Source organism: Primulina tabacum, chromosome 14 (assembly GCF_025594145.1).
Source record: "Primulina tabacum isolate GXHZ01 chromosome 14, ASM2559414v2, whole genome shotgun sequence".
Taxonomy (NCBI): Eukaryota; Viridiplantae; Streptophyta; class Magnoliopsida; order Lamiales; family Gesneriaceae; genus Primulina; species Primulina tabacum.
The window spans coordinates 4,050,625-4,075,257 of NC_134563.1; the positions used below are offsets into that span (position 1 = coordinate 4,050,625).

General features: G+C 34.4%; 2 protein-coding genes, 1 long non-coding RNA gene and 1 pseudogene across 4 annotated transcripts; 2 read left to right on the top strand and 2 right to left on the bottom strand.

Moving 5' to 3' along the window:
- LOC142525570 (uncharacterized) lies at positions 1–2,382 on the top strand. Of its 2 annotated transcripts, none has more exons than XR_012815098.1 (3): positions 1–500; positions 1,454–1,997; positions 2,170–2,382. It is a non-coding gene; the product is annotated as an uncharacterized LOC142525570 (long non-coding RNA). The 2 variants fall into 2 exon arrangements; XR_012815099.1 differs by having other exon boundaries at positions 1,454–1,638.
- A 1,258-nt stretch (positions 2,383–3,640) lies between these two features.
- Positions 3,641–5,612, top strand: LOC142525181 (TLC domain-containing protein At5g14285-like; annotated as a pseudogene).
- A 9-nt stretch (positions 5,613–5,621) lies between these two features.
- On the bottom strand, positions 5,622–11,194 carry LOC142525180 (uncharacterized). Its single transcript, XM_075629365.1, has 16 exons — positions 11,053–11,194; positions 10,874–10,949; positions 10,382–10,507; positions 9,636–9,996; positions 9,465–9,560; positions 9,213–9,292; positions 8,726–8,801; positions 8,465–8,638; positions 7,833–7,937; positions 7,643–7,738; positions 7,468–7,560; positions 7,320–7,358; positions 7,198–7,239; positions 6,642–6,766; positions 6,424–6,550; positions 5,622–6,282 (listed from the first exon to the last, which is right to left on the bottom strand). The coding sequence occupies exons 1-16, from the start codon at positions 11,126–11,128 to the stop codon at positions 6,124–6,126; spliced, it is 1,851 nt and encodes a 616-aa protein (XP_075485480.1). The 5' UTR covers positions 11,129–11,194; the 3' UTR covers positions 5,622–6,123.
- Positions 11,195–13,075: 1,881 nt separating this feature from the next.
- On the bottom strand, positions 13,076–23,999 carry LOC142524159 (uncharacterized). Its single transcript, XM_075627964.1, has 9 exons — positions 22,861–23,999; positions 21,140–22,298; positions 15,297–15,462; positions 14,540–14,923; positions 14,052–14,445; positions 13,861–13,966; positions 13,607–13,698; positions 13,456–13,524; positions 13,076–13,366 (listed from the first exon to the last, which is right to left on the bottom strand). Exons 1-9 carry the CDS (start codon positions 23,539–23,541, stop codon positions 13,268–13,270), a joined length of 3,150 nt encoding a protein of 1,049 aa, XP_075484079.1. The 5' UTR covers positions 23,542–23,999; the 3' UTR covers positions 13,076–13,267.
- Between the last annotated feature and the right edge of the window lie 634 nt (positions 24,000–24,633).

The window sequence follows — 24,633 nt, forward strand, 5'->3', positions numbered from 1 at the left end:
ACGTACATTACATAAATAAATACATACTAACACACGTAGTATGGCCCTGCAGTCTCCGCTAGGTGAGCGGTGGCGATTCAATGTGGTCGGTGCTGCGCGGCCGAGTTCTGCACTCTGCGTCATTTTTCATCACTCATCGGTGTGAAGACTTTGCTTCTTCTTCAAGTTTTTTCTCGTCAGTTCGGATTCTCCAGCATTTCACACGACGACACAGGCTTTATTGCGAAGAAAAAGGACTTGTTAAGCTTGGAGGAGGTTGAAAAAGTCCTCAATGATGTTGGAGCCAACGATGTTAGGGCTATTCCAGCTCCCAAACGACGTGAGTTCACAGATCACAAGGTGATCGCCACAGGTAGGTCTCCTTGGCACGTACGCAACATCTCTCAAGCCCTAATTTACGAGGCAGGTTTTCCCCCCATTCTAATCTGATTGTGTCGATGTGGCACCCTTAGCAGCTGACAAAAGAACGTAATCAGAGGCGAGACTTACATATTAAGGAGGTAAATTTAAACTTTTATGCAAATGTCGGGAGTGTTAATTTGATCCGTGTTTATTTGCTTAAATGACACAAGCATGGTCGTTGGTTTAAGAACTCCTATCTACACGGCGGGAGGCGCTTTGTACTTGATCCACCACGTCGTTTATGCCTTCATCGATTTCCACCGCATTTGTACACAGATTGTAATCTGAAATGTGTGTTTGCATGCCTGAATTACTTTGTGTTTGATGGTAAAGGAATTGCTTTTTATGATCTCAAATGGCGCGAGGATGGATAATGGCATCAAAGTTAATGCACTAAATTGCAAAGATAAACAAAACTTACTGATTATAAAACCATTTTATATATGTTATTGGTTTGAAAGGTTGAGTTTTGATGATAAATGTCAGTGAAATTATCGTATGTAAGACTGAGTGGTCGTGGGTTGACCAAAATTTATATTTGGTGTTATTGATGCAACCTAAATATTCTTACTAATATAATGTGATGTCTCGATCTCTATCACAGTAGTTGTAAATTATTAATCCCCCAAAATCGAAATTTATACCCAAGTTTAAATACAGAACACCTGCACATCTCCTGCATTAGATAAGCATAAAACCAATTGTTGTCATTTTATTTCGTGAAAAATCTGTTTTCAGAGCTTTATGAAAACGTTCCCACTGGTCAAACTGGTAATATTAGATAGTCTTAGCATGCTAAGCGTATGTTTTCTACTTTGGATCATTTTTTTTTTTTACTTTGCCTGCTTTTGTTGTTTCCTTCACTTGTTTCTCTATGGTACGGACAGTCATCATAAGTTATTCTCTTTAACTGTGAATTTTATGAAAGCAAAAAAATTCATGATTTAATATATGATTTTTAGTTTATCTTAGTCTACCAATGTAGTTTTAGTTATAAGTTATAACAGGCTGACATTTGATTCATGAATGTTCATTTTGTTCAAATGAGCAGGTTAAGCAAAAGCAAAGAGGAGCTGGTAGGATATTGCCGCCTACTGTTGTAGGGCAAGAAGGGGGAAAGTGGATTCGCTCCTCCAATTTGTTATTTTCTGAACTATTGCGTCACTAGTCTAGACAATCTTCATCAGTGCTGTAAGTCCTATGACTCATCCACTAAACCGACGTAATGTATACAAGGTTTGGAAATAAATTCCTTGCTGACATTTGCTACCTATGTTCGCAAACATTGCACTTGATTCAACTGCATTGTCCTTTTCCCCAACTTTCCAGCTTATTAAAAGGATATCCTATCTTCCGTATGTATGATCTTAACCGCATCTTATTTTATGGAGTTCAATTGTGTTTAGAAGTTAATTTAAAAGGGATGACATATTGGCGCAGCTAGTAGGGATTTAATATACACCTAATGATTGCATTTATTCTGATATCTGTGACATGCAAATTGATCGTGCATGCTGTTGATGAGGAAGCGAGAGCTTATTACAACTTTGAGGGGGCTTTGGACCTCAGATAAATCAAACACGGAACAAATTCAGGCATGCTACAAATCTATGTTACCTGAGGAATTAGTGCGAAAAATGGTTTCTTACAACATATTAGCAACTTCTGGCTTTCAAAATTTTCAAAAACTCAAAATATCAGAATTCGTGTTTGCAGTGTGATGTTTAATATACTTGCTTGCACCTTCCAATGTTTGAATAACTACAGGATCTGGAGAAGGCTTTTGTCAAGGTTCGCAGAAAGAATAACTCCAAAAAACCTTCAGAACCACGCAGATAATCTCGGTTGATGCCATTGACCACTGTGTTTCAGAAGCAGAAATCCCGATTCATCTGTATATTTTGTATGCTTCAAGAATGCTAAATTGCCAATGCTCATTGCTCTATTATTGGAATAACATGCACAAACATGTTTAAAATTTCATGTTTTGTTGTTGTTTATTGGGTTGCATTTGGATTGGGAAATTTAAAATCTTTGATAAATAAGGATTAGAGGAAGTTCAAATCCTTATTTATATTATAATTATAATAATCACAATAGATTTCAAATGTGACTTCAATAGTTTAAGGTTTTGAAATCCATTTTGATTAATATAATTGTAGCGTGAATAAGTGTAGAGATGAATTTGAATATCTTTTGTATAAGTCATCTATAAAACAAAAATAAGATTAAATCCATAAATTTTAAATCCTCACAATCAAACAAAATATTAATGTTTGATGTAATATCCAAATGTTCTACCGCAAGTTTGAGGCTCTAAGTAATTCTCCTATGTAAAGTTGAAGTATGACTGATTTTGCCATCTTCTCGACCTTGTTGAAAAGTGGCTCCAGTGGTAGCACGGTTTAATAAGATGCTACCCACCTAAAGTTCCATAGTGCAGGTCGCAGCAAATTTTTTGGTCATGTGGGTCTACACCTTTCCTTGTGGATCTCACATGGACGAAAGATTTTGGACTATTGAATACCTTGTAGTGCCACTACCTTCAGGGTAGTACTGTATCAACCCGGTGTGGACTGCGGGAATTCTCAGGCTCTTACTCATGAACAAAACAGGCTATAAAACATATTTATAAGTGGTATGTAACGAATGTCGTGAACGTGCAGCGTGGAGAAGACTATCTGTAGTTAGTAATGTAATGAATTCTTTGAATCATCACATGTGACTCCAGATAGATACCAAGAATTTCGAGTCGGTGTCTGCACATTTTACATGCAGAAGACTGAATATTTGAATATTTTTTCAAATTAAAACGTGTAGGTATTGTGGTTTTTAATTTAAAGAAAGAGATGTTGACAAACCGTTATAACTACTTGATTGCAATTGTCAATTGACTTAATAGGGAAAGTGATGTGAACGGTGGGTCAATCAAAAATTTATTTCATATAATTAATCAGAAACTTAAAAACTGAAGCCCGTGTCTGGTCCACTTCTTTTATAGCTGCCGTAATCATGTTTTCATGTATACCACGTAAACTTAGCTACATAAACCTTGTTCCTCTCTGCAGGGAAATTTGGGAGAAGTGTGAGGAAACTATAAAATAAAGTTGAAAAGTGAAACGTGGAAGATTATTATCTGAGATGGGTTTTCTAAAAGGACTCTTTCATCTTTTGATTAAACTATCAATCGTCATAAATTTGACTCAAATTTCTATCAACGATTGAAAAGTGACTCAGCAAAACAATCCTATGGTTCCTAATCCTTTGAAATTATTAAAATACAGCGATTGCCACAACTGCAAAATATTATTACAATCCTAATAAGGTTGCTTGAAGAGGCTATATGCCGAATGTTTGAGAAAGTAATAAAGTTGGTGTCAACCCAGTGATACTCCACAAGTGAGTCCATCACATGCTTTGACCCAATTCAAGTCCATAGCCAAGAACCAAAGCTCGGGTCTAACGCTAAATGGTATGGTCAGCCTATGAAGGTAGGTGGTGGAAGTGAGAGAGGTTTGTTAAAAAATGCAAGCCATGGGACGGGGGCTAGACGCTAAAGTGTTAAGAGGTGAGTCAAGGAGTGAGGTTGAGTGTGGCTGAAGTACTTGGAGTTAAAGTTAGAAGTGGAGAAGGGAGATGCACTAATATCCCAAGGCATGAGCCTCATTCTCATCAAGCTGAGCCCTAGCCATAAAGGCCCCTGGTATGAGCAAAGATAGCATGACAAAATAAAATGATGAATTAAGAAGAGAAGTCAAGGATTGGAGAGATAAATTGAATGATGAAACATCAGCCTCGCCTCGCCTCAAGGGCGAGGTCCGTAGCTTCAGCCTTGAATTGCTGGTGAGGTCACACACTGGATTGCTCTTGGAGGGCGAGCCCCAGATGTGAAGCTTATGAGCTACACACGCGTAGGAGTATGCGTGGTCTCTTACATTTATTCCTATAAATATCGGTTTTGTTTGTAACTTATTATTTTCATTTCAAGGGGCACCCAAACTCGTCTCTTTGCTTATTCATTAAGTCTCTGATTTGAGTGTTGGAGGAGCTACGCCGAGACAACCTCTCAGCCCCCTCTTAACACTCTTTGTTTGATTTCAAGTTCACTTTGGACTTGAAGCTTTGGGTTCAAGTTAGATTCGGATCTCAAATATGGACCCTCATATTATAGTGATTGTCACCCAGATATTCCATTAGCACAAAGTTTTTCTTGACATAATGATGTGACACATGAAAGGTCTTTCAAAAGCTTGGCCTTGAACTCGTTAATCCCCTTACGTTACCTGTCCAAAAAAATAATATCCCTAGTACTACGGTCAATTCAAAACATTGGTTTTCAGCTATACATCCTCATTTTTTTTCTTACTCGAAATTTTTTTGTATCTTTTACCAGAAATATTTGGAAGCCTTCCGTTTCTCTATTTTTGTTCCAATGGAAATCTCAAAACTTTTAACTTCAACTCTTCCTATATTCATATCATGGTTAATACTCATCTATTTATTGGGATACTTCATCATATTCAAGAACTGGGGTAAACAGTTTAGGGCTGAAGCTTCAAGCTGTCTCATGTCTTTAGCTCATGGCAACGCTGCATTCATTTTATCTATATTCTCAATCTTACAGTCTCAAAATAGCGTGACCCAACTTGAATTCGCTTCTCGAAACACTGCCTTCCAAAACTCAGTACTTGAATACAGCATCTCTTATTTCTTACTGGACCTGTTGCACTATATGGTCTTGGTCCCAAGCGATGTCCTATTCATTGTACACCATGTAGCAACACTATATGTCCTAATGACGTGCCGATATGTATTTGGAGTTGGGACAATCGCAATTCTTGGATTGTTAGTCCTTGCTGAGGCTACAACTACATGCCAAAACACATGGAGCCTGGCTAGATATCGCAAGGGCCAAGGATGAGTCGACCAAGGCTGCTGCGGTGTATAATTTCTTATCACCGATTTTTTATGCCTACTATAGTGTGGTGAGGGGGATTCTTGGACCACTGTTTGCGTACAAGATAGGATTGTTTTTCACCCGTGGTTTAGGTGGTGTTGTGTTCCCTAATTGGGTCTGGATTTCTTGGATTGTTGTCATAGAATCAGGAATTGGGGTCAGCATTTTGTGGGTTCTGCGTCTGTGGATTGCCTTCTATAGAGAGAGAGAACCAAGAAAAACACGAAGAAATTGAGTTAAGACATTCTAAGTCGGGTGCAGAAGTTCAACAAAAAAGTGTAAAGTTGCTTGGTTGCTAGCTAACCAGCTATACTTCGTTTCTAGGTATCTTTTACTCATCATTCTAAATCGATGTTGTACATGGCTGTTAAGATTGTGGTTGCAAAATCATAAATAGTTCACTGCATTTAATTACAAGGACCACAATTTATTTGCATAGTAACAACCACTCTATATTGCAGTTTAAAAACATGACAATAAAGATAGTTTATCGTACTAGTTAAATTAAATCTCCTTATATTACAGAGTTGAATCAGCACATACCAATTCAAGATTTTACAGCAAACCATCATATCGCGAGATTGTAATGCAAACTGCGAGATTGTAATGCAAAGTGCCAAGAGCATCAGCTTCAATCCCTCAGGAAGAAGAGTACGATGAGTGACTTTCAGATATGTTTTGAGATTGTATTCAATATGCCGTTATGGTATAGGTTAAGAGATTATGTAAGGTAGCCATCCATGGTTATGCCACTGGTTGAGAAACTATATGCGAACAATTGAAGCACTTGACGAATCAGGGTTGCCTTTATAGTTAATTTCTGCAAAGAAACCTCCTCCTTCGCCTCTGGCCAATCTCCCTGGATTAACACAAATACACTCGATTTGCCTTTCTCCTTCAATTCTTTCCTCAAGGGAGAGCACCTGTGCTCAAGAAAAGTCAATTTTATTTTAGTTTGTTAACTCATCTACAATAATCCACAGTGACTCCTGTTTAGAGAAATTGTGAAACTATGTTTCTTCCTTGTGATTAATAGAATTGTATGGAGAAGAATGGTTCTTAACCTTCACGAAATGAGCCAAGTCCGAAGGTAAAATGAGTATATCAGGAACTGACGATAAATGGAGAGCTTCATTTGCAAGGGAATAATCCAAGGGTACATCTTCTGCTGGGGGATATAGAGGATAGAAGCTGCTTCCGATGATATATAGGAATGAATCACACGACAATTTATAAAGGAAAAAACAAAGGAAACAATCCGAAGCATTGATCATTAAATCACCTGCATTGGTTGATAACATGCTTTGCTAGATTAGTCATGCGATGCTTGGACCCACTCGGATTTCGATAGATTTCCTCTGCACCAAGGTGCTTTAGTATGTCAACGTTGCAGCAAGCAACTTTCACCTATCGAACAAAGCAATTAATAAGGAAACTCTCTGGCAGGTAGAATCTCTTCCTCTCGTTCAAAAATTATCATTGGCAGTTGGAATTACTTCCTCTAGTACAAAAATTTCTTATTTTATGTTGGTGCAAAAAGGAGGCTAAAGAACATTTGCTATTATTCAGAAAATCGAGTGCCATGCGTGAAATTCAATGGCTGGTGGTAAAGTTTATGGAAATGCCAAACTAGGTGCTTCTAAAATCTTAGGTAATTTTTTCTCTGGAGATATTGGAAGCAATTTTTTTTTTGGGGGTTTTTTCCTTATTAAGCATAACTTTCATTTGATGTTTCATTCCTTGAACTTCAGGAAATGTGTCTTAAGAAACAATAACAAAAGCATCAAATCACATCCCCAGTAAAACACGACTATGATCATGAATATTGTCATTGTCACCTCATTTGCAGAGAAAGTTCCTGGGTTAGGCATGCTGTGTATCTGGTCCACACAAAAAAACAAGTCTATCAGTCATTTGACGTGATGAAATAGAATCATTTCTCGCGGAGCATCTTTTTCACCTGGTGATTGAAATCAGTTGGCTGAATATCGAAAGCAGGCTGTCAAAACAACATAGAGCATATTTTAATGCTAAAGTGACTACCATCTCAATTAGAGAAAAATTCAACATGCTGAGAAACGTTCATAAGTTTAGAAGCCACAACTTACCTGTGGAAAAACAAAGTCATGATTAGCATCCCGGATGGATGGTATGAGAATCACACGCACTGCAGAACCCATATATTCAACATAGTCTTGTAGCTTCAACAGATGAAGAAAACATGGGCATCAGAAAAATGAAATAGCCAATTCATTAGAGCATACCTTTTTTTACTTGACTAACCTTTCCAAGGATTTCAACCTGAAACATTTCATCAAATGTGCAGTTCACATATCCTTTCTTAAGCTCCGGATGATCAGAATCGACAAAAGGCCCTAGCTGTCAAAGACAAACAGAGAGTTGGAGATTTTCATCCCTCGTCACCAAGGACAAAAGTCAAAAGCAATGCTACATGTGGAAGGGAGGTCCTCACCAGGACAAGCAATTGAGGCTGCTTCCGGCGTGCATAGGCTAGAAGCTCAATTAAGGGCTCAAAGAATAAATTATCACTTGTTGTAAAAGGACCTGCTGCAACAATCTGTTTTGAGATTCAAGTGATTAAAGAACTGCATCTAGGATCACAAGGTTTTAAAAAATAGAAATCACAACCAATCAGAGAGTCCACATCATATAATTTCATAAATAAGTAGCTTAATTTCAAATCTAGTTCTGTAATTTATACATGCAATATAGCAGGATGATCCATTCCCTGGAAGCAATTTCAATTTAATAATTTATAGGTAAATAAAAGCAATCACAACCGCCAAATGGCACACAAAATACTCTCTACAACCTTTTTATGCTATTTTAGAACACACTCAAAACAGAGAACAATCTCAGATCCTCAAGGATTCTGTGATTAACTTATTTAGACCACTTACAATAAACATGAAGATAACATAATGTAAGCAAATCATCGGTGCATTTTTACAAAACTAAGACAATGGAAGTTCTGGATATTGTGCCAGACCCAAAAAGTATAAGCTAATCAAAGTTGTAGATGATAATCAGTACATATCAACTACCGATTCTTCCTCGTTATGTAACGAAGAAACATTTACATACCAATGACAGCTCAGGCACATCTAGAGAGCAATTTGTCATCTGAAGATTCTGATCTTTGGTTTGTCTTTTAGAAGGATGGTCCTCACTAGAATCAACAGACAAGGGGACATAATCAATAATCTTTGACGCAATAAGACAATGTCCACTAGGATTGAGCCCTTCAACACCCACAACCTGTATTTGTCAGTTTAAAAAAGTGACTCTTATCCTGCACAACTAATTGCAAATATAAAAGTATTTTATCAAGAAATGTCACCTAACCTGTCCTGGGAAAACAGAGAACTGGTTTAACTTTTGCAAATCAAGACGAACACGCTGTCCTCCGGAATGCTCAACACTGTCAATAGCACAAACCAGGCATAATGGTATGAATAACTGCCATAGACTTTTGTTAATGGATGATAATACATGCATTACTAAAAATATTGAGGCCTTGCCAACACTTGATGGAACAGTGTCACTCTCAAGTGTAGTTACCCAATTGTCACCATGGAAAGTGTGATAAGAGTATTGGCAAATTTATAACCAACCAGTCAACCACTATGATCTAGTCATACAGATAAAAGTAATTCATACTATCCACCCAGTGAGAGAAGTGAAACTGGTACTGAAAATGCATCGTTGAATTTTCTAACAATACAAGAGTTATTTCTACCAGTTCAAATGCCAATGCAATCCATTTACAGGGGGCAACAAAAAAATTGGCAGGAAACTTGAATATATTATATCCAGGACGATAGTGTATAACCTGCTTTGCAGCAAAACAGGCTTCTCCTTCAGGCGGCCTTCTTCCTCACAACAGATCATGCCAACAGCAAATATACTTTTCTGAAATAGCACAATTCTTTAGATGTTAGGATAAAGTATTTTTGTGAAGATAATATGATTGTGGCATTGAATAACAACTGCGGGAGATCATTCCTCCAGTTTAATAGCTTCTTGATTCCTTTAAACATTGCATATGAACACAATCCTGAATACTACGAAACAACCGAATTACCTGGGAAGCAATGGAAGGGTCGACTGGTTCATCACATATTCCAGCGGAGACATACAATATTGCTTGCTTTTTAATGCGATTTTCCAGGAAATTAAACTGAATAACCAAAAATAAGTTTGGGAGCTTTTCCAGCATAGAAAGGTTAGCAAACTGCAGTTCTAGAAAAAATACCTTGTCATCAATTCTATCATACAAGAACCTGCAACCTGGCTTGGGTTGAGAACTAATAATGTGCATGGTACACTTTTGGTTTGGCAGAACCCTTTTGATGATGTCATCCTCAGTATTTGTAAGATCTTCTTTGACCTTAATAATTGGTGTACTGTGATTCTCATTAAGTAAGTATTGGACTGCGAACTTGGTCTTTCTTTGCCCAAAAGGTGTCACTGAATCTGGAGGTTTTCCAGAGGGAAATTTGCTTCCATTTGTTTTTTCTGTCGAATCAGATGGTTTCTTATTCGCAGATGTGGGTTTACTGGTGGGAGTATCCAGTATGTTTTCTTTTACTTGTTGCAATTCACCATCCAATATCCTATTTAATGTAAAACATTCATAAATGGTTTTGTATATGAAACAGAAAATTGTGACAAACAAAGAACATTGTCAAACTACCTGTCGTGGTAAGGGTTTCTTTCACATTTATAAAGACAGAATCACTCATAAGGGAGATGAGCCAATGAGTAACTGATTTTGGGTGGTGAAATATCCAAAATGGGATACAAGATTCTGTTAAATAAATTGCTAGCCAAAGCATACAAGGCAAATGCATCGGAGTAAGCAATACCTCTTTAAACTCAAGCTAAGAAATTTACAATTATCATTTAAGTTAAATGCATATTCACAATTCACAAATGACATGAAAGTGTTTGTGTCATGAAATAGGTAATGACGACACTCGAGGATATATAATCACTCACATGGCAACATCATTGGAGTACAAATGCAATCCAGACTCTTTTTCTCTGACTTTATCCAGCTGTTCACTCTGCAGTTTCTCCAAAAATGCACCCATATGAGAGCTTCGAACAGTGAATTCCAACCCCCTGAGTAAATTAGTAAGATAAAAAACGAACTCATACCCCTTTGATATTAATTTGAAGCAAAAAATATTAACACACTCCTCTCCAAAAAATTGATTGAAACTTTCCTGGTTTCATAATTCCAACCTCTCCTAATTGCCTCATCGTAATTTCAACATTTCAGATACTTCAGAACTCAACTAAATAATTGCACATAATGGAAAATTACATTGACTCAAACAACTTACATAAACTTGTATCACTTCCAGAATTGCAAAACCGATTTAAAAAATGAAAGAAACATAAATTCAATCACTTCATAAATCATTCCAGCCCCGTCTTTTGCTTGACGTATAGAACACAAAAGAACTGTTTTCTCCAAACTCTAACCTGTTGAGAGAATAAACATCCCAGCTGGAGACGATATCTGAAGCACTGAGCTTGTAATTGATGCAAAACGAAAGACCTGAAAGTTCAACGATGTTTATGCATTAAAAAAAATCATACTCCCCCACAATTTTTGGGCGATTTACAAAATTGCAAAAATCGAGAAAAAGGAAACATCTTACATTTCTGAAGAATATCTTCCTCGTCGTCAAAACAGAAGCCATTCTTCGTGAATTCTGCTTTGATCTCCTCCTCCATTTTCGTAATCCAGAGTTTGGTCGAGGGTTTAGCTTTCTGAACATGCGGAGAAAACGTAAAGTTGGCGGGAATTATTGGCGGCTTTCTTCGTTGGCCCACTTTTTGGGCTTAGCCTGAAGCCCATGGCTGCCTTGGTTACTGGACTGGCCCAATTCGTCAAGGGATTGATGTGTGTGTGTGTGAATTTGTGCGTGTTTTTTTAGAAGGGAATTGTTTTTTTTTTTTTTTTTTTTTTTTTATAATTGCCCGGACTGTTCAATTTTCAAAAGCATATTGTCCATTGACCATTTGCCTATTTTACATTTGAATTTTTTGTTACACAAATTAATAAAAAATAGATTTTTATCTTCATCCATTCAAAAAATATATAGATTTTACCAACTCCGTTAGAAAAGATTGTTATAGTTTTCGTTTATTATTCGTTTTGGATGCAATCAGTCAAAAAATCCGTAGGTTTATATAGACATCAAACTCGATATCTGTCTCATATTGGAGCACTAAGTTTCCTTTCAACTTAGCTCTCAATAAAATCTTTAAATTGTTTTTAGTCCAATGAAATCAATAACTAGAATTTAGAAATCATTCTCTTATAGTTTGAAATCTGACCTTCAAAAGAAGATTTTCAACTTGTTTCAGAGTTTTTCTTTCTTATTAAGTTTGAGACACTTAGAGTAACTAACTTTAGTGTCATGGTCTGTTTTATTAATTATATATATTAATAAAATGTTAGAATTTTAATATAAGTTGTATGTAGTTCAGTTGATACAATTATTGTCACTTAGGATTAGGTTATAGGTTTAATTCCTACTGAGGTCATTTTTTTATTTTTCAATTTATTTTTTAATTTATATATCAAAATTACAGTGTAGTCCTTCACTATTTTTTATAATTATATTTTGATCCTCATTTAAATATAAATAAAATGAATTATAAAAAATATTATACAAGCACGCAACACGTGCGTCGATGTATTAGTACTTAATAAAAATTGGGAGGTGAATAATACTTTTCTTATAAAATTATTAAATAAGCCGTGCTGGTTGACGTGAAAAATAAAAACACCTTCGTTTCTAGAATAAATTAGAAGAGAAAAACTCTGAAACAAGTTGAAAATATGGCCGGAACGGCGGTGACCTAAGCGAAAATGGTTGGCGTCGGCGGCGATTCGAGTAGTGACTTAGATAAGTCGAAAGTGAACGCTTACCGCATTTCCGTGGTGATGGATCGTTTATTACGGCACGTCCGCGGCACCATTAAAAACGACGCGGAGTTCTTAAATCTCTGCCTTTCCCTGTCCAGGTAATCCTCCAGTCCAATTAGATTTACAATCTTTCTCAAGTTTAATATAAGTAGGATTACTATCTCCAAACGTGGAGCACATACAATACACCACAATGCGTAGAAAACTGTATTTTTTCTACAGATTTCTCTAAACAACTCAACGGTGCTCCATCATTTGAAAGTTTCATATCACTTCGGATTTCTCAAAATAATGAATTCAAGTACACTTCCGTGTGTGTGCGTTTTATATATATATATATATTTTTTTTTCACCGTTGATGATCAATTCTTGTTTTGTGGTAGCACAAATTGAATTGAGGTTAAAATGAACAAGAATATCAAGATTTAAACAAGTACAAGTAATCAAATATGCTTCTAAATAAAGAGTAGAAACTCTTGTGAGTAGGTCTCACGAATCTTTACTTGTGAGATCGGTCAATCATACCTATATTCACAATAAAAAGTAATATTTTCAGCATAAAAAGTAATACACTTTCATGTATGACCCAAATAAGAGATATGTCTCATAAAATACGACCCGTGAAACCGTCTCACACAAATTTTTGTCCTAACGCGATTGGTTTCTAAGATCACTTCCGGCTTTAGGCCTTTTATTAGTTAGTCCTGGTAAAGCCCCCAGGCGAATTATATTGAATCGGGCATCACAATTTGTTTAAAAGTAAATTCCAATTAACATGACTACGTACCACTAAATATATAATAACTAGCACTAAATTTTGAAGCGCCACGATTGATTTAGAAATCCCAAATTTCTTTTAAAATACCAAATTCCATAAACAATATGAAATATTTACAAGAATGGTTTCGAATCCTTAATGTCGAAATAAAATAAAATATTTATTGGTAGAATTTGTAGTTCTTGGCTGATAAAATGATGCTCCTCATTCCTCCAATGGGCGCAACTATCATCAACGCAACCCCGAGAATGATGCATATCTGAAATTCAAATTATAATATAATAATAATTATACATTTATTCCTTAAATATAAATAAATATATACACTCGCATGTGTAATAAATTTACCCAATTAGTAAACCACGACAGGCTGAAAATTCTCGGTTTTCTGACGACGAGCCAGATAATGCAAGGAAGCTAAAAACAAGAAAATGGTGTATTTAGTTTAATGAATTAATGTTGTTTTTGTCGAAAATCAAGAATTTGTAGGTCAACTTACGAAGTAGGTTGTTGGTGCCAAAGCAAATCCACCAAAGAATCCAAGAAGACCACCGAAGAAAGGGAATGTCATGCCAATGAACATGGTGAAGCCTGCAACATTGGAAACAAAAACAAGGGTTAATTTCATTTCATCAAGAAATTAATGATATTAATATATATCTTTTTAAACCAAAAAAAAGAAGAACACAAAATTCTTGATAGAAGATTACAATATTCTAGACATTGTGATTAAATTAATGTATATATCCTTACCAACATATAAAGTGCGAGTGGTGAAACGGAGCTTAAATGAAGGAGTGAATTTCAATCTCTTCACCAAGAAAGTCTCCAGCATGTCAAAAACAGGCATGGCGTAAATCTACAAGGAAACGCCACTCACCAAAAGTTAGATCCACACATCATATATAGATATATATTGAAAACAAAAGTTTCGTATATCGAACCTGATAGCTTCCAATAACGTGTATCAAGACGAACATGTTGGCCGTAGCAATGAGCCAAGTTGGTTTCTCCAGTGTAATCAAGATGTTGTCATCGACAGAGTTCCCGAATATGTAGTAACCAACAAAGGAAACGGGGAAATAACATAGTGCGACGATGATATATGCGAAAATGACACCCTTCCACATAGGTTTCTTGGATGGTTTCTCGGGTGTTGAAGGGATCGTTGCCTGAATTTCCAACACAACATTGTGGCCAGCATATGCAAAGGCAACATCTCCCAATGCATTGAAGAAGTTAAAAGTGTTCTCGGTCGCGTTCGCCCCTGATGGGGCATAGCTTACATCCTTCTGTACACCCTTATTAAGTGAGGCCGTCCAGGCAATGGTTGAGTAACTGTCCATGAAAGAAACAAGTAAGTTTTTAATAAACCAAAATATGCTAACAAGGGAAAGCCAGATTTGAGTATCTATGTCTGCCGTTTTGTTACCTGAGAGACATTACAGCAGCAGCGAGGGAGACAACAGAAATGGAGTTGAAGTTGGGAAGATGAGACAGCACAAAATGAATGGATGCAAATATCATTATGAAATAAGTGAGCTTGATCTCCTGGCTATCAGGCCAGACGGTGTGGTGGAATTTTTTCAGCGATTTCCCTCCAGTCACCATGTAAATGATACATGTACTAACTTCGACAACAAGCTGCTGAGGCACGACAATGTATAGCCCGAGTTTCTCGCCGAAAGCGTGCTGTCCCAACTCGTGGTACCTGTCAAACCTCTTGCCGGGAACCATTTCGTGCATCTCCACCATCTGCCACAAGGTGTATAGAGTAATGATCCATGATAATACCATGACAGTTACTCCAGGTCCCCTGACAAAACATGGGAAAAGTTACAAAAATGTAATAAAATGACAGGAAAGTTAGAAATTTCATCCGGTAAGTTGGTATATATATGTTTTTGCTTTTGAGTGGGTAATACTCATAGCATAAAAAGTAATATTTTTTAATGGATGACCCTAATAAGATATATGTCTCACACAAGTTTTTGCCTAGCTTTTGTCCTATATCAACAAATTTTGGTTTTAACTCAAGATTTCTTTACGTCGAATCATAATTTCACGAAATTCTCACATGAATTAGCAATATATTAGCAATATCCGGTATCACACGCATCAGCTCTCATTACACCGAGAAAAAACAACAACTTGTCAGATCGAGACTTATAGATAGAACCACGGCTTACCATCCCATGTGTGACATAGCATATGGAAGACTGAGCACACCAGCTCCAACCATGGCTGTAACATTATGGAAAGTGGAGTACCACCATTTGGCATTACGAGAAGAAGTGATGGGAAGCCAATCGTCGATGGCCTTCTGCTGCTCCGTCTTGGCATCGTCCCGTGGTTCTACAGATGGAGCCATTGTCTCCTCTCTTTCTTTGCTCTTTGAAACTGAAAAAGCAGTAGAAATTTCAAAGAGGAGATATGTATGATCTTCCTTTTTCCTTTTTTGTTCAAACCACAGAACGATAAAGATTCTTGTTCCTGTGCATTAAAGATTTATAGACTAAGTTTCTTGAAATGTAATGGCATTCCTATAGTTTCTCTTTGGGAATTAAATGGAGACCTGTGGGTGGGATTGCCAACATTTGTGGAGACTATCGAAGTTGAGAAACTGCGGGCGAAATCATTTGTTAGTTAGCAAAATTAAGGATTCTTTTAGTGTGGAAGGAATGTGCGTGAATTTTGGTTGAGATTCTTCCACATCTGTAGTTTGACCAAATCCAATGTTGATACACGCGGAATTAATTGATTTACTTTATGGGTATTTAAGAGGGAAACAGATTCCTGCCAAAAATTTGCAATTTTAACGCTTTTACTATATATATATATATATATAAATATATAAGTCATTAGTCATTTTCCAAATATATATTTCAATATATATATATTATATATATAAGTCATTACTCATTTTCCAAATATATATTTCAATATATATATTTAGCATTTTTTTTTCCTTATTTTTATTAATAAATCCCTGTTAAGTACAGGAGAAGATGCAATCATTTTTTGAATAAATTAAATAATGACAAAATGTGGGATCCCGACTCATAATAAATAACATTATCATAATTAACCTTAATGGGGAAATATTTATACAATTTATTTAACTATAGTAATACAAACAAACATACTGTTAACACAAAAGTAGATCTTTTGTGAGAGGATCTTACGAATATTTATCTATGAGACGAGTCAACTCTATCGATATTCACAATAAAAAGTACTCTTAGTATAAAAAGTAATATTTTTCATGGATGACCCAAATAAGATATCTGTATCACAAAATACGATTCGTGAGACCGTCTCACACAAGTTTGCCTTAAGACAATCCATAATTTTGACATCATAAGGTACAATTTCTATAGGATAACACACAATATCCAACTACAATATTTTCATTTTCCTATTTCTTTTGGTTCAAGTTCCGGTACTCCGATATTTGACATTAATAATAACAGAAAAGATAATAGAAGTTAAGTGTTCTAGGACTTGGTGATGACATAAATTTGGTTTACTTAATATAACGAGTCAAAATATGATATAGTTGCAATATATTTTAATATGATGTATACTGAGAGGAAAAATGGTAAAATGTTATGAATCAACGGGAAGTCAACATGTATATAATATTTATACTGGTTTCTAGAGTGAATATGATAGGCTAAATAGATAGTTCCAACCAACATTCAGTGCAGCACTTTTCGCCACCTACTCACACATGTTCAATATAATTAATTATTTTCGAGCCAAGTGAACTCACATGTTCGAATCGAAGTCGCGTTGTTCAGTTGAACCATATACCCGAGTTGATAAACTGTTGTTCATGGGACTCAATTCCGGATTGAAGCCGTATTGTCTACTGGACTCAATTTCTGGTATGATGATTGTTGTCCAGAGCTCCAATAAACAGTCATTAATCCATTCATTTATAGTAATTCCTGATTGATTAGAATTCAATATCATTCTCACATTATCAAACATGCATTACAATATGATAAATGTGAAGTTTAATATGATACAATATCTAATAAAGAGAACGATAATTTTATCATAAATGTCATATCAAATGCCAAAAAGCTATATATAAAGAAATTCGAAAATAAAATATCACCTAAACAGAGTACTCAATAGCTTGCTTTCTTACTCTGATTGCTTCAATAATTCATAGAATAATTTTTGTGATGTTATGTGTATTAGTAAGGCTATTAGAGATATTTGACTACCCTAAGTGTTCAAAATTTTGGTCAGAATTGAGCTTGATGTTACATTATATTTTACAAAAAAATAATATTATTCAAAATCATCTAAAAATATGAAAATTTCACAATAGGTGTATCTTACTGAATTCTATAATTTTTGTTCAGAAAAGTTTTCGAGCTTCCAAACTCATTTTGCCCAGATTGCGTATTTTCAAATTGATCTTTAAGGATTTGGTTTCTGGAAAAAAGTGGAGTCCATGGATGTTTAAGTTTATATATATGTCCAAAAACAGTGTGAATGAAAGCATCAAAACAATTCATAAACTTTTCAATAAAAGAACAAGTAATAGAACTTTGGTTTTCTTAAACAATTCATAATAAATCGTATACTAACTAAAAAACTCTGAAATTTAGACTCAAAGCCTAAAATCAGTGCAGAAATCTTCAGCTATAATCATATTTAAAATACATATGATAGTTTTTCTGATATAGTGTTCCTATCCTTGCTCAGGTTTCGAATTTTCTTGTTGATTTTGGTTGATGATATTGTTGCACCTCCAGCATAGATGAAATTCTGGATAGGACAGGAGTGATATGTATTTTTTTCCAGGATTTTTTTAAAGAAGGATTTGGATTTTTATGTGAATTTCTTCCCTAGTTCATTCTGTTTCTCTCAATGTTTACTCCTCCATCATCTTATTTTTCAGGTACTGAAGGCACGAAATTATCATTGTTTCTGATGGTTTAGAGTGTTTAAGTGGACAAATTTGCATAGAAAAAAGTTATAAAATGTTAAGTTTTGTGTTAGTTTTTGACACCTAGTTAATGTTGATTTGATTTAATTATCTATTTGCTAATTTTCCATTGGTTATCTACTTCCAACAGAGAATATCATAGGTGTATGTTTATATATTGATTACTTGTTACTCTTTTATTATTAATTTGTTATTGTTTATTATTTCTGATTATTTTAATCATTAGACATCTTATCTTTGAGTTCGAGGTGTTGCAAAAAAATATAAAGTTTTTCGTAAACTTTACTTTTCAATTATTTATTTAATCTCTTTGAAAAAACAAAGTTTGACGTGCATAATAGGATAACTAAAGGATTAGTAATTAGAGTGATTAAAAAATACGAAATATTGATAAATAACATAGTGAGATAAAATATATGATGTTTGGTATGATTTTAAAATTGTGGATTAATTTTGTATATTATCTTGAAATGACCAAAATATCTTCACTATGTGTATATAATCACCTTACCTAAATATAATAAAAATAAACAAAAAATAAATAAAAAATAGAAAATAAAATAATAATAATAAACAAATAGTAATTTTAAAAAATATTCAATTAATTCTTATTATTTTTTATTATTATTTTATTACCAATTCATTTCATATCGTTCATTATTATCTTTTTTTTTTCTTGTTAATATTTATTATATAATTATTTCTTATTAATTACAATGACTTTGTTTATTATACATTTATACGTTGATTATTTCTTATTATTTTGTTACTAATTCATTTTTATTTTACTAATTATTCTTCTTCCGACTCCTCACTGTTATTATTTATCAAAAAATTATTTCTTATTATTTATTATTAACTTTTTTTATTATACAAATCCTGATATTAATAGTAAAAATTTTATTATTCAATAATTTCTTGTTAATTTAATTAAATTTTTATCGTTATTTAATTTTTTATTATTGATATTAATTTGTATCTTCTCGTTTATTATTATTATTTTACATCTTATTATTTATTTATTTATTATTATTATTAATTTGAATAATATAATTTGAAAAATAATTAAAAATTAAATAGTGAGTAGTAAATCCGTAAGCTGGATTTAAGACGATTTTTAAAATTGTACAATTATATTTTATTGCATGAACTTTTATATTTTAATATTTATTTCGAATGTTTATCATAAATATTATTAAATCATATGTATAAATTTAGTTCATAATTGTTATTATTTTAAAGGGTAAAACATGAATTATACATTATTGTCCTTGAGTTGTATAAAGAATCATATGGGCAAGCTGTGATGGTTCATCTAGCATAAAATATATACAGTGTGGGCCCTGCACGGGTAATGTGAGAGCCCACAAGATAATTGAGAGTATCAATACTTGTATCAAACGTTTGATGGGGAGTGATTATTGATAGATCACCCTTTTATCATGCCAACCAAACTAACCCTACAATATTTTATATCCCAAGTCTCCCTCTCTCTATATTTGTACTTGATATATATATGATTAAGTATAATCTGGTATGATTGCGTTTACTTAGAAAGATGTGATTACATGTACATAAATCATACAATTAAACTAATTTTATAGGATGTAGAATAATGATAGATAAGTAATGACATGTTTACATTGATTTATCAATTTTATGATTGAAATTACGATTAAACTGACGAATTACAATTTTGCCCATGTTTATGATAAATAATCTTATTTTAATTTGTATTTATAAAATTGGGATTGTGATTTTATTGAAGAATATATTTTGTTTGTAAATTCATGTATAAGTTATTTTAATTCACCAAAATTATTGAATATAATTATTATTTATTTTTTAAAACATTTAATAAATTGAATAAAAAATTTCCATGAAGATAAAATAAAATTAAATGTATTGAATAATATCTTAAATTATTTGTTTTTTTATTCATGTTTTATAATTGTTTCAAATTAGTTTTTCATACACTATTTTTTCGGAAGTTTCTCACAGTTGAAAAGAATATTAATTAAAAATAATTATTTATCGTACTTTTTATTTGTGATAAATCATCAAATTTAAAGTCTAAATTAAATATGTATTGATCAACTTTACGAGTTAATAATACAAGTCATAAAAAATAGGTAAACATAAGATTGATATAAAGATTACTATAATCATATTCTATCATAGCAAGTAAACATAACCTTATATTACTAACTATTTATGAGTAGGTCTCTTGTGAGATGGTCTCAGCGAATCTTTATCTGTGAGACGGATCAACCATATCGATATTCACAATAAAAAATAATAATTTTAGCATAAAAAGTAATATTTTTCATTGATGACCCAAATAAGAGATCCGTCTCACAAAATACGACCCGTAAGATCGTCTCACACAAGTTTTTGCTATTATTTAAATCTTAACCTCATAATAAAAAATAAAAATAAAAAATTTGATCCAGAGATACGACCATAAAATGTTCTGCATATAATACAATTGGAAATATATATTTTCTTCAAATTATTTAAAAAAAAAAAACAGAACAAAATATCCATACAAAAGGTGCTCCATCCAAAACATACACAGTCCTTGTAGTCTTGCTAAATTTATTGGTAACTTGGAGAAGTAACTATCTTCTATACTCATCAAACAACATTTCATTATATAGCATTACATGTATTAAGATGTGAAAATGTTTGGATAAAATAAGACAATGACCAAAGCGAGGCACTTAGAAATTGGTCCGAACCTCGGAAAGTTATGATTTTCTATCTTTGATAGGGACCAATCTCCTAGCTTTAGCTCACTCCTACACAAATCTTGTATCCACATATGTGCACAAGAAAAGAAAAACACGAAATATACATTCGAGGTCATATGTAGTCCAGGTCCAAAGTAGAACTTTCTAAAGATTTGTACAAACACGCGAAATCTAACTCACTGCACAACTAACGTTTCCTCGTTCTGACTTTTCCTCGGAGGAGAGTTCATCAAGTTCTCGGCAGCCAGGCCTTGAGAGCCGAAACACAGGTAATTGTTCAGCAGTCTTGAATTGAAAGACTTGTGTTTACGCCTCATTTTCACGTTTTCGATGTTAGGGGATTGGTTTGAGCTCGATGGACCGGCACTTCTGCTGTCAATGTTTACAACCTTTCTTGCATCAGCAGTCGACCAAGGCGACTCAGAATAGGCGCTCGCAGGGGAACCCAAGTTTGACTTTGGCAGCATTTGCAGCACACCCTGTGTCAGCCCTGCAGCATATTTGTTCTTTGTGGATGGGCTAGGAAAATTACCTTGTACAGACGACGTCTTTTTATTGTTGGGAAACGAGGAAAACTGCGCAAATTGATGCCTTAGTGGGATAGGGCTGTTGCCGAAACTCGAATGCCTTCTGTCCGATACTACAGAATCGGTGTCTCCTAAGCTGGAAGCATCAGTATTCGAGTTTGCATTTCTTTCTTTCTTTGTAGGCCAACGGAGCAACATTTTGAAACGATTTGCAGCATTGCTTAGAGAACCAGACCTCCTATGTTTACCAGATTGCTGTATTTCACCCGAGTAACCATGCTCCGTGCCGGTCAAATCACCACTCAGGGGACACGCATCTTCAAACCCGGAGTGTAAGAATATTTCTGCATCAGGGATTTTGAAAACTGTCCCTGGACTACCTCCAATCCCATGCAATCTCAAATGGGAAACAATAGCTTTTCTTGTGATTCTATCTCGACAGTTTGAAATCCCTCCGGCTGATATCAACCGTTTGATCAGAATCTCAGAAGATGCTGATCTTGGCCGTTGCTTGAGGATATCCAAAGGTGTGTTTCCATCAGCATCGCGAAGATTAAGGTAAATGTAAGGAACTGACATGAGAAGTTCGACTATATCATACTGAATGTTCTCTATGACAGCCATGTGAAGAACCGTTCTGCCATCTTTGTTCTTAACATTGATTATGTCCTCGAGATTTACAAATTTTCCGCTAACCAACTGTTTCATGAGTTCAATTTGCCGATCGAGTCTCCGAAAAGTTGGGGTTCTAAAACCAGCAACAGCCATGTGAAGAAATGTGTCTCCATAATTGTTTGTTATTGAGGTTGAAGAAGGCGACGCAGATACAAGAATCTCGATGACAGCTAGGTGTCCTAGGTACGCAGCAACGTTTAAAGCTGTGTTACCTCGATTGTCAACGAAATTCATGATATCGAATGATGATGTTAAATACTTAACTACCTGCATATTGGTGAGCAAAAGAGTTGAAATCCAGTGCCAGAAGTGAATGTCGCGCAAAAGAAACAAATTGAAATAGGAATCAACATGAGCAAGAACGAATTTTGAAATTCTAAGGTACCATCACGATTAAATATTGATACTCTTGTAAAAGACACGTTGAGGCCTTTGAACCAGCAAAGATAACTAGATCGTGCAGCGAACAAGCATATACTACTCGGGGTGGTGCAGTCAACTTACTAAAGTAAATATGATTGTACCAACTGGGAATGAAAATCGAGCACCATGTTCCCACATTATCAATTAGCAAACACCAAGAACAATTTTTAACTAGCATAAATAACCAGAGGCTTCATACTTCTTAATTCTTAGCATATTTGTGAAGTGAATTCAAGAACTTCAATGATATATCCACACTGCTCAATAATACATAACGTTAAACACCAAAAAAATGAAACTAAACTAGGAGAGGTGCTGTTTTTTTTTTTTTGGGTGATGGAATCAACTGATCAAGACAACGAATCAATAAGAAGTTCAAGAAAGTGCATGAACAAAAGCAACTCACCTCAACCTGCCCTCTACCGGAGGCCGAATGCAAAGCAGTAGATCCCTGAGCATCCCTATAACTCAAAATATCACATCCATCCCTCAAAAAATCCCTCAACATCTCAACATTGCCACCTCTAGCCGCCGCATGAACAGCTCTATTTACCATTTCCGAATAAAAAACTGGCGAAATTTCCCTCTTTTGCCCCTTTGGTGAGAGCAGTGCGTACTCAAACAACATCCTGAAAACCTCGGAGCTCTTGCCCCTTGCAGCGGCGTAGAAGATATCAGTAACCCCATACTCCCCCTCTCCAAACACCAAAATGGGGTCCCTATCCAACAATTCCTTGACAAAAATCACATCCCCAGCTGAAGCAGCAGTATACAAAAGCCAACCACCATACCCAGCCCTGATCAAAGAATTGTGCCCTTTGTCTATTTCACATTCTTCAAGGAGTTTTTGGGCAACTTGGGACCTACATTTGGCAACATCATTAAACTTTTCCTCATCGTCCCACACGGTTTCCAGCCTTCGAATCCTTGGGAGAGAGGTCAACTTAATGAGAAGGTTTGGGTCAATGTAGAGAAGCTCTCTAACTAAATCATAATGCCCATTTGCAGCTGCCCAATCAATAGGGGAAGCAAACCACCATTGGTCTCCAGTGCTTTCCCATCTTAAGGGAAAGAAATTGGAAGGCATTGGCCAAGAAAAATTAACACAAAATTCTCAAATTTCAACACAAATTACAAAAAAGAAAAAATATATATGTAACCAGGAAATCACTAGCATATAAAAAATGATACTTTGGTTGAATAAACAGAGATTTGACAAAAAAAATTATTAGTAAAGTGATCAGCGAAAAACAGCTAAAAAAGTGATAATATTAAAAAATAACAGCACAGAAAGTAAGGGCTTGTGGGATCAAGATTTTGCTGAGTCCAAAGAAGGTTCTCTACAAAAGGGAAACCTCAACAGAAAAAAAAAAAAAAAAAAAACTGATCAAAAGAAGCACAAAGCAGCCATAAGCACCCAAATCAAAAAAAGGGATTTTACAGAGCAGTGGAAGGAACAGAGAACAGAGACTAAACACCGCTAATTATGGCAAACATGACAGTGAGTGGAAGAATTCCATTTGAATTATGAGTATTTGAAGATGATAATAGAAGGAAAAGAAAAAGGCCACACGTTTATATTTTAGTATAATATTGCTGAGTTTTTTTTTTTTTTTTTTTTTTGTGTGTGGACACCAAAATTACTGCTCCAAATTACTAAAAACATTTTTATTTTATAAAAATTTATTACTAAACTTTTAAAATATTAAAAATAAATATTATGATTAAACGGTTTGTCAATATATTTATAAAAAAATTTATCTAAATTAGTTTGAGTAAATTTTTTGTGAGATAATCTCACATTTTTATATTCATGGGAGACGACTTGGTCTATATCTTGTGTAAAAAATAATAGTATTGAAATAAAAAAAAATTCTCATGAGTTGGATCGGATAGGATAGAAGATATGTCTCACAAATTAACTCATGACACGTTCTCATAAGAGTTTTTTGTGAATTAATTTTAATATTGTCTTATATTTAATAAAAGAAAAATATGTAAAAGACATTATATATTTATATCAATATTTTAAAAATAATTTGAGGACATATTAGGTATTTGGAAAGTAAATAAAAAAATATGAATTGTATTTTTCTTTTTAAAAATATGCAAGATCATATCATTTCATTTAATTTCGAATACGATTTTTCGTTTTGAATTACTTTTATATATTTAATTC

Excerpts from the sequence above, each read along its gene's own strand:
- LOC142524159 (XM_075627964.1), bottom strand. The coding sequence starts at position 23,541 with ATGCCTTCCAATTTCTTTCCCTTAAGATGGGAAAGCACTGGAGACCAA. Across the intron at positions 14,446-14,539 it reads GCTGCTGTAATGTCTCTCAG|TTACTCAACCATTGCCTGGA; the intron begins GTAACAAAACGG and ends TTTCATGGACAG. Across the intron at positions 13,699-13,860 it reads CACTCGCACTTTATATGTTG|GCTTCACCATGTTCATTGGC; the intron begins GTAAGGATATAT and ends CCAATGTTGCAG.
- LOC142525180 (XM_075629365.1), bottom strand. The coding sequence starts at position 11,128 with ATGGAGGAGGAGATCAAAGCAGAATTCACGAAGAATGGCTTCTGTTTT. Across the intron at positions 9,293-9,464 it reads ACCCTTCCATTGCTTCCCAG|AAAAGTATATTTGCTGTTGG; the intron begins GTAATTCGGTTG and ends GTGCTATTTCAG. Across the intron at positions 6,767-7,197 it reads GAACTTTCTCTGCAAATGAG|GTGAAAGTTGCTTGCTGCAA; the intron begins GTGACAATGACA and ends TTTGTTCGATAG.